The 10,430-nt window shown below is 31.6% G+C and overlaps 1 protein-coding gene across 2 annotated transcripts in view; it reads left to right on the forward strand.

Moving 5' to 3' along the window:
* The window catches only part of EIF2A (eukaryotic translation initiation factor 2A), a 36,002-nt gene that overhangs the window by 4,997 nt on the left and 20,575 nt on the right, over window positions 1-10,430 (forward strand). The window contains exons 2-4 of one of the 2 annotated variants that reach the window (XM_023519977.1): window positions 1,881-1,950; window positions 6,331-6,405; window positions 8,960-9,078. In XM_023519977.1, coding sequence (XP_023375745.1) covers window positions 1,881-1,950; window positions 6,331-6,405; window positions 8,960-9,078 — 264 coding nt within the window. Of the gene's footprint in view, window positions 1-1,880; window positions 1,951-3,931; window positions 3,969-6,330; window positions 6,406-8,959; window positions 9,079-9,762; window positions 9,772-10,430 lie in introns of those variants that run through there. The other variant, XM_023519976.1, reaches the window with a different exon arrangement.

Below are 10,430 nucleotides of genomic sequence, written 5' to 3' on the forward strand. Positions count from 1 at the left end.
TAGTCTCTTCACATCCACCATTACTCCCTTTCAGTTCATTCTCTACACTGTATCAAATTGACCTTTTCAAAATGCAAATCTGGTTTCAGAAATCTGCTTAAAACCCTTTTGGAGTTTCCCACCATTCTTAGGCTATAGACCAATGTTTTCTCACTTAGGCCACAAGATTCTGCTTAGTCTGAGCCCTATTTTCTTCTCCAGCTCCTTCTCCTTTGAGCCCCACAGGCCTTCTTTCCATTCCTCTGATGTGTCATCATCTCTCTTGCCAATGAGTTTTTGCACTTTTTACTGTTCTCTTTGCTTGTGAACTGCTTTTCTTCCTTTGTATCTTAGCACACAAATGACTTACTCAAGGACACATTCCATATCTTCTGTTTTGAGATCAAAACTCTATTATTATTCACTCTATTTGCTCTATATATCTTTCCTTTGTAGCACTAAACACAGGTATAGAATTCCATATATTTGATTAATTATTTGATTAATGAGGTCCCAGACAAGGCTGATTTTCCTCCCTGTTGTATCTCCAGTTCTCAACATAGGGTCTGGGAGGTAGTTTATTTTCCCAATAAGCATTTATTGAATAGATGAATGAATTTAGTTGATTCAGCTTTAAAACTTCTAATTCAGCCATTTTTAATCTAGTTCTATAGATGTTTTTGCTTATTTAATCTTGGATTTTGTTCCCGTTTAATATTTTTGGATATTACCGTCATTGAGGGCTTTGTAAATGAATGTTTCTAGTCCCATTTGCTCTCTTAGTTTGAGAAATTGTAAATATATAAGTAATGCCTTACTTTTTAAAAGAACTTTGAATATATACTATATTTTCATGTTATTATTTTATGTAAAACACAGCAACCCTATGTCCTAATATTTCCATTTTATAAACTAGGGCATAGATTTAGAGTTGGTAATGTGGCCAAGGTACCACAGCCAGATAGGTACAAAAGTTTGCCTTTGAGTTTATGTCCTTTCTACTACAGCACAACTGCCTTTCACTGCCTTTCACAAAATAAAAATTTTGAGTTTTTATTTATAGAAATTACTTGAGAGAGTAAGCTGATTCAAAGAAGGTTGAACTTAGACTCAGCTTTTCATTCTGTTTCCAACATCCATACATTCTGAAAATGAGATTTAAAATCATGTGAAAACAATACTAAGATCACTTTTTTCCATTCGAATGAATATAAATATGAATGGTTTATCTCAGTGCACATGCACAGATTTCTTGAAAAACAGATAAAAGGAGATTTATTAATGTAGTCTCCTTAGAGACTAAATGAATATGCTTTATAGGAAAAGAAATGAGAGGGATTACCTGTCTTAGTTTGGGCTCTAATAACAAAGTACCATAGACTGGATAGTTTATAAACAACAGAAATTTTCTTACAGTTGTAGAGGCTGGAAGTCTGAGATCAGGGTTCCACTATGTCAGGTTATGATGAGGTCTCTCTTCCAGATTGCAAACTGCCAACTTGTATCTTCACATGGCAGAGAGAGAGCTAGCTGGCTCTCTGGACTCTTCTTGTAAGGACACTAATCCCATTCACAAGAGTTCTACCCTCACGACCTAATTACCTCCCCAAGGTTCCATCTCCAAATATCATCACATTAGGGTTAGGGTTTCAACATGAGGTTTTGGGAGATACCACAGACATTTAGTCTATTGCATTACCTATTTATTTATCAGCAGTTATACGATTTCATGCAGTAGGGTAAAAAAATATGCCCTTTTAATGCTAATACTCTGTAGTTCTAAGAACTGTTTAATAATTTCATTAACACTTTGGCCAAAAGCTTTTTGTTTTTTAAGACATATGTGATAACTGAGTATTTATTAACAAAGTCCTGGTGGTTCTTTTCATTTTATTTTTTAGTCCGAGGATCAGAAGGATTATACATGGTGAATGGACCACCACATTTTACAGAAAGCACAGTGTTTCCAAGGTATGGTTTATTTTGTTGAGTGATGTTATAGAGAACTATTTAATACATTCTAAATTATTTTTGGTGTTATATAAATTATTTGGTGTTATATAAATTATTTTTGGTGTTTCTGAACAAGAAAGAAAAAGAACAGCTAGTTTTTTGGGACATATCGTATAATATTAATAGAAGATGGAAGGAAGACATATTCTTTATTAAGAAAAATGATTTTTAGATTTGAAAATAATAGCTTAATCATTTTTAAAAGAAAAAGTGTAGACAATAGTGTAATTGAGTTCAAGCCTCTAGCTTAAAAGAATTTTATCTTAGGAAATGAGGAAAAACTTGCAAATGTAATAGCCAAATCACTGTCTATAATTTTAATGAAATCATAGAATGAAAAAGGTATAAGAAAGGAAGGAACTATAGAGAAAACTATATAAAATATATAACTAGACAGATGTATTTTTCCCAAAAAGAAACAATAAATAGGTAAACCAGAACTAATCAGAGTGATTATTTGTAGAGGGAGAGAGAATTACAGAATGCAGAAGACATGTCTGTGAATGAACTTTGGTATCTATTGTTTTTGATTTTGGACCATGTTATTGTTCTAAATTTAAAAAAAATTACCAATGTTACCCCAATAAACTTAATAAAATAATTAATTAATTTAAAATATAAATTAATTAATTAATTAAAATGGAGAATGAAAACAAGTAAACCTAGCTTTATATTAAATTGATAGCATGACCATATCATGACCTGCAAAATTCTTAAATGCGTTCAATAGTTTTACTGTTTACAGAAAATTGATAATGTCATTTTAAATTTATTGTAGGATCAAAGAAGTAGTTATATTAACGTTTTTAGGAACCAAGATTTTCAGCATAACAGTAAAAGGATAGATTTAAATAATATCAAATAGGAATTCATGATTTTTTTCCATAAAATAACTTATGTTTCCTAGTTCTGTCCACTGAAAAGGTCTAGAAGCAGTGATAACCTAGTAGCAGTGACTACCCTTGCCTCACAGACTGTGATCATAAACACTATTCTTCACTACAGGGAACTAGTTTCTTGGAGAAGTGGCCGACTCCAGATCTAGGACAGAAAATGTACAAATTGAGCTAGAGACATGAAGTGGCAGAAAGCAAGGAAGCTATAACAGACCAACGGAGTTTTGTGAAAGTGTCACAGAAGTCAACTTGAAGGGTTCACACCAGCCAAAGATGAGAAAGTTTAAGCATTAAGAAGAATTATGACTGAAAGGATTAAGACATGTCAAGTATATAAACACTCCCCTTCCAATCCCCCTTCCTCTAAATCTTATTAGTATAAAAGATCAATGTGGTCCTCCTTCATTACTTTGAAAATTGATCAGTATGAAGAAGGAATCAGCATTTATCTTGCCTTTCCCCATACAGACTTTTTCAGAGTAATCAAATTGTTGATGAGGAAATCTTATTTATAGAAGAATTCCAGTTAAATGGAGAAGGAATAATGGGATTAGATAATAGCTATTTTGTAATCCTAAAGAAATCATGTATCATTGGTTCTCAAACATTAGCATGGATCAGAATCCTCTGAAAAGCTTGTTAAAGCACATCGGTATTCTCGCCCCAGATTTCCTAATTCATTAAACCTGGGGTGGGCCCAAGTATTGGAATTTTTAATAAATTCCCAAGTAATTCTAGTGCTACAGATCTGGGGACCCCACTTTGAGAAACACTGATCTAGGCAAATGATCATCAAAAGATGCTGAAACTGAGGGGTAAACGATTGATGGGGAACTTTATAATCAGGCTGACATTACCTGAATCTGTTGACCAGTTTTTTTTTTTTTAGAACCAGTTCTCTAGAACCTTGTTATAGGAGGTATGATCTCAAGACTAGCCATATTGGTATCACCTTGAACTGGTGCAGAATGTAACATCTCAGTACCTGCCCAACTCACTGAATCAGAGTCTCTACTTTAACCAGATCTTCAGCTGATTTGTGTGCACATTAATGTTTGAAAATCACTACTCTAGAAAACAGTCTGTGTCAAAGCTTTTGTGTTATACTCCATTGGGGTATGCAATCCCAAGGCAGTAAGAATGAAGGGAAAAAGGAATGAGGCAAAGAAGTGAAAGCAAATATAACCTGGGGTACACTGGACTGACCACAGGTGCCCAAAATACAGCCAGGTTGCTTGGTCATGCAGAATGTCTCCAGAGGCCTTATGGAACCACTGTGCCTCCAAAAAATATGTTGTGGAGAGGAAAGGTAAAAAATTTATATGTGGCCACAGCTTCTCTTGGTCTTTTTGGGATGAATCTAAATGCCAAAGCTCTTCTTCCTACTACTGCAGTAGACATAATAGAAGCCATGCTGAAATGTGGCCCTCACTCCTGGAGAATCAGACAACCAGTGGTGTTAGGAAATGAGGTAGCCAGGTCTCTTTATTGAATAAGTGATGCCTGAGTGCAGGAAGGGTTAGGTGAATCTGAGGAGGTACATAATGAGTCCAATACAATCTTAGCATCACTAAGAGTAGAATGAGAAGACATTGTGTGTCTCCGAGTGAATTTCAGTAGGAGCTACATAATACTTCTGTGAAGGTTAAAAAAAAAAAAACCTGATTCTAATCAAGCTTTTAGATGAATGGTTCTCAGATTTGGCTGCACATTAGAATGACCTGGGGAACTTTTAAAAATTGAGATATTCAAGTACAGGGTATTAAAAGATAAATATTTTGTGAGATGAAGTGGCATGGTGGTGATTGTTCTTTTAAAATGTCATCAGTTTAGAGATGCATACTGAAGTATAAAGTAAAATGATGTGAGATGCTTTAAAATATTTTGGCATTAAATATAAAAATAGGGAGTAGATTAAACAAAATTGGCCATGAGTTAATAATTATTTAAGCTTGGTGATAGGTACATGGGTGGGTTATCATACTTTTTCTCTATTTTTTGTGTATATTTGACATTTTTCATTAAAAAAATTGTACCAGAAGGAAATAGACAAAATTTCCCAATTGCCAAGATTAGGAAAAGAATTAAATTCTGTGTACTATAGTCTAGTAAGCTTGCCTTCAATCTTAAACAACATTTTAGAATGAGTTATTATTAAAAGGACAGTTTTAATCATTGAAATGAGGGGTGATTATTGGAGTCAAAATGAGCTTTCTAAGAACAAATTGTTTCAAGCTTATCTCCATTTCCTTTTGAGTAGAATTTCCAGACACATCAGAACCATTAAAATGATTTTAGCAAAGTATCTGAGAAAGGACAAAGTCTTTTGGTTGGGTGATGATAATGGCAGAGTTGTCGTTGGTTAAGAGCTGTGAAATCAGCTGATTAATGAGTTGATTTTAGTTCAAGGCAAGAACTGTTGGTGAGCCACAGGATCTTGTTCAGAGCTTATTCAACATTCTTATTAATTTAGATGACAGCTTCGATTGGTGTTTTATAATTTATACATTTCATAAATCTGTAAGGAATGACTAATGTTTTAAAAGAAAAAATCAAAATGTAAGTAGAAGCTACTATTATTGTGGGATTGCAGAAAGACAAATGTCATCTTCAGATGAATTAATCCAAAAATAGTATTCAGATTTAGAGGGATATACTGGTCAGTTCTCAAGCATTGATATTTAATAATTCAAATATTTATTAGCTATGAAGTTTTGATCTAATGTTGTAACTACACATATGGACATCAGCATGTACACACATACATATTTCTGTTGAATCTTCATTATCACCGGGAGAGGTCCTCATCATAGCCACCTCCAGCTGAGAGAAATGGTACTTAAAGTTTTGGTCATTTGATAGATTACTGTCAAGAATCTGATTTTCACAGGTATGTTTTTTATACAGAATCCTGTATCTGCATTTATTTAATGTGAAGATCCTCTATTGTTATACTTTCTGTCTCTACACATTAGAAATTGATGGAAGGTATTTGCCCTTCAAATCTAGGGGCACTTCTTGGCCACTTGGGAATATTCTAGCCACCATTGTTTTGTTATGCAGGTAATCTGGGTCATTATTCACAAAGTATCCATGTTGAAATCCTTCAGCCCTCTCAATATCAGGGCTGACAGCTGATAACTTCCACAATCACTTACATTTGGAGGTTGTCACACAAAGTAGATATTCACCCAGAGGGGCTCTTTTTCTTTAAGATTGATTTCTTAGTATAAAATCAATTTCCAGTTTGCTTTACAGTGTTTGTCGACATTGCATTTTAAGAAATAAAGTGTTTTGGTAAACTAAAACATTTGAGAATTATTTTCTAAAATTTATGTAAGCTCTTAGTCATTAAGTTCGTAGTAAGATTGTGGATTTTGAATCAGATTTTTTAAAAAGTATTAATGCTTATTAATTTAAACTTTTTTCTTGTCCTTTTTAGGGAATCTGGGAAAAACTGTAAAGTCTATACCTTTAGTAAGGATGGGACCTTGTTTGCCTGGGGCAATGGAGAAAAGTTAGTGTTCATTTATATAACATTTTATGTATACGTCGTGAATATAATACATAACTAGCATTATTTGAATAACATATATTTAGGTGTCATTAGTAAAGTTCATCTTTTAATGTCATGATGCAGTTAGGTATTATTTACTATACAACTTCCATAGAATACCTCCAAAGTTGTTAGTTTCTATTTATGTGCCATGACTCCTTTGAATTATCTAGTTACTTTGAATTAAAAAGTAACATATGAAAAAAGGGCAATTAATTTAATGCTGAAGAAACTTTGACAGATTGTTTTAAATAGTGCTCTAAGGTACTGGTTAGAGTTTCTTAAGTTTTACATTAACACTTAGAGAATAATTCTTTGATTATTTATCTTAGATTTATATACTTTATATCTTTGCTATCAGTAACAATTGCAGTTATTGCTATTAGTTTTATTTTATATAAAAGTATATTATTTAGGTATTTGTAAGTTCTTCAAAAGTATGTTTAGTATAATGTATATTACATAAAATAATCAGATTACAAAATTGGTCTTGCAAAAAAATAAGTATTTTGATTAAATGCTCATAATTTTGTTAAGAAAACGAGTCTTCACAAAACCAGGAAAATACCCGAGTGTTTGTTGCTTGGTTTAAAGTTATTTTTGTTTTTTTTAACCAGTTATAATATCTTAGGTTTTTTTTTTTTTAAGGGAGAAAATATATACATTGGTTTCAAAAGTACATTTTAAATGTTTTTTTTTTTTACACAGTGGTAATGTATTCTGAAGACTTTGAACTATCAGGTCAGATTGGATTAAACACATGATTTTTAAAAATTAATGCTAAAAATATTGTGTTGAATTAATCGATTCACCTTGTTGACTATAAGTAGCTGGCAGAATTAGCATTTATAATTAAAAATATTAATCAGTTTATTTTTTTCAAGTTATTAAATCCAACCAACAAACTTCTACTCTCCAATTATTAAGTATGTAATCGTCTTGAGTCTTATCCGCAGTGTTGACAGGCAGTCTTAATCTCAGCCTCGAAGAAAGGATGTATCTCAAGTTGTGTGTGTGTGTGTAACCTATTGTGGGTATTTGAGTTTTATTTTTTTTAATCCACATTTTAGTTTATACTATTTGAGTAATGAATTAAGAGAAATTTATCATCTAATGGGATATACAATACTTCCTTTAATTGTCTACTATCTTTTTGAGCTATTCTAGCTTAGAGTTTGTTGAGTAAGTCTGTTTTTACCTTGGCACTATTATTAATTATTTTATATACTCATTCATATCCCCACTTGTCTTTCTATTGGATTCAACTCTGAATCCTTTTAATATGTCACCATATGTTGTGTCCATCTTTTTAATAGATATTTTCTATACGTGGTTCTAGCATTTATTTCCTTAAAGTTCTGTGGCCATAATGATATATAATGTTCCTGGGTGAAGAGAAACAGGTGGAGTGTATTGATTGTGGTCTTTACTGAGTTCATGATTAACTAAGAAACTATAAATGATTTTTCCTTGAATATGTGGTTTTTAAAAAATTAAAATAAACACTTTATTAAACTAATAATAACTATTTGAGATTATCAACAACAAAAAAGTTTCATGTAATTCTAAAATGTGTGTATTATAGTAAATTGTAAAAAATCACATGTGTGTGTTTTAACAATGTGCAGTAATCATTTATTCTTACCAATTTCTGCTTATCCTAACCCAGTGTCTTCAAACTTCAGTAGAACAAAGTAACTTTAAGCAAATTTCTGGAATAAGATGGAGTATTTTTTTTTTTTAATCCCAAAGAGAACATAATAGCAAGTCAGGCCAAACTGGTTTTAAAGCTTGGCTCTGGCATTTATCTGTAGTATGATCTTGGGCAAATCATCAAATTATTTAATTTTCTAAGCCCTCAGTTTCACCTTTTGTAAAATGCAGATGATAATACCCATCTTACACAACTGTTGTGAGGTGTAAATGAGAAAATGTATATAAAGTTGTTAGACCAGAACATGGTACATAGAAAGCATCCAAAAAAATAGAAACTGCTTTTATTAAATAATTGTAATTTTTGTCATTTTCATACCACAATAATTCTTATAGTTTTATCTTTTGGAGACTGCTTCTGAGATTATAATAGACATCAAAAATCTCTTTGCTGATTTTCTCAGTTGCTACAGCTTCCATTTACTTAAATTTTATACTCTAGTTTCAGCACATCTGTTTTCTCTTTTGTTTGGTATACCTCAGCTTGTCTGTAAGTTAGCTCTGTTCACTTAAAGGCCTGTTGTTTCCTTTTCAGCTGAAGGTGGAATCATCTGTTGTGTCTTGCTACTAATTCTATGTTATTTCTCAACACCAGCCTTATTTACGGGTCTTTTGGTAAAATGTACACTTTTTTCCGTTAAGGTGTTTATTGGATATTTTTTAAAACTAACCAAAAATTGATTTTTGTGAAAAATGAACTCTTAAGAGTCATCTGTATTTGAAAGGAAGTATGAATGTTTTGGGTAGTGCTTGCTATTATAAAACGTTATTCTGTTGCTGAAGTAATTTCTTTTGAAACCAGAATAAATGTTACCAATGTCACTAACAAGGGACTACTGCACTCCTTCGACCTCCCAAAGGTAATTTGCCTTGAATTCTCGCCAAAAAACACTGTCCTGGCAATGTGGCAGCCTTACACTAGTAAGTACTTTTCAATTATAAAAATATTCTGACATAACCAATTCAATTCAGTGGGTAAAAAAAGAGAGTTTATAACTTTATAAGAAATTAATTAATCTTTATGATAGTAAGTAATGTGTGAATATTTTTAATCACCAATAAATCTTGTATTCCCCAAATGTGATGTACTTTAAGTAATTTCAACGTATAGTAAGTTACTGAACAGATCCATCATAAGATAGAGGAAAAGAAAAGGCCAAAGGAAATTTTAGGAAGTAAACAACCGTTGGATAGAGATCTCAAAAATTAAGAATAGTAGTAACCTATAAAATGAAAAACATTTAAAATAATCATTATAAAGGAAGGAGGAAGTACAGTAGATACAACTTTAAGAAATATATATGGTATGACAAAGAATAGGAAATGGTGCCATTTTCTAACACATTTAGAGATATAATAATATGTTAAGTGAACATTTTATAAAGCTGTGCTTCATAAATGAGTAATAAAATATTGAGAATTGGTATAAGAGTTTATTTTAAAAAACATTTTCGAATTATGTGTGGATATTGATGGGTAAATATGTGATCATAGTTCCTTATTGGGTTATAAACCTGGGTTTCTTCTTTCAAGAGGCGTAGACTCTAAGGAATCTTATAACTATTTTTGTGTATGTGACTTATAGACAAAAGCTTTCATAGTAAGACAATTTAATTCATTTAATAGCAAACCATGTCAAACTTAATAAACAAGAAATCTCTTAAATATTCTTAACTCATTTCAGAAATGCTGAACTTTTGCTCATACAGCTATCATATTGTCATGGCTTTAGAAATGGACGATTAAATCCACAATTAAAGCTAGTGAGGAAAGTTGATTTCAAGCAACTCTCTTACTTCCTCTTTATAATCTTGTTCAAATTTTTTCTGAGAATGAAATTTTTTATACTAGTGTTAAGAGTCAGTTACTGCAAACATATTGTTTTTATTGCAGCTTCTAAAGATGGCACAGCTGGGATTCCTAACCTACAACTTTATGATATGAAAACTGGGACATGTTTGAAGTCTTTCATCCAGAAAAAAATGCAAAATTGGTAAGTAAATGCTTTAAAATACTAATTATTTATAAAATATTTCAATATCTTCATTGTATAATATTTGTTTCTTTGGTATTGGTTTAGAAAATATCTTATCAAACCAAAACCTACATCTTCAAGGATTTTCTATGTAAGAATGTAATACACTTGATTTTTATTTAGTCTTTGAATAAAAATGAACAATATTTTTGTATTACATATGGTGACTAAAACTATTAGTAACTGACATCATATTATAAATATTTTTCCTTAAATAGTAAGCAATATCATAAGTTTT

This window comes from Pteropus vampyrus, unplaced genomic scaffold (genome assembly GCF_000151845.1).
Source record: "Pteropus vampyrus isolate Shadow unplaced genomic scaffold, Pvam_2.0 Scaffold242, whole genome shotgun sequence".
Lineage (NCBI taxonomy): Eukaryota > Metazoa > Chordata > Mammalia > Chiroptera > Pteropodidae > Pteropus > Pteropus vampyrus.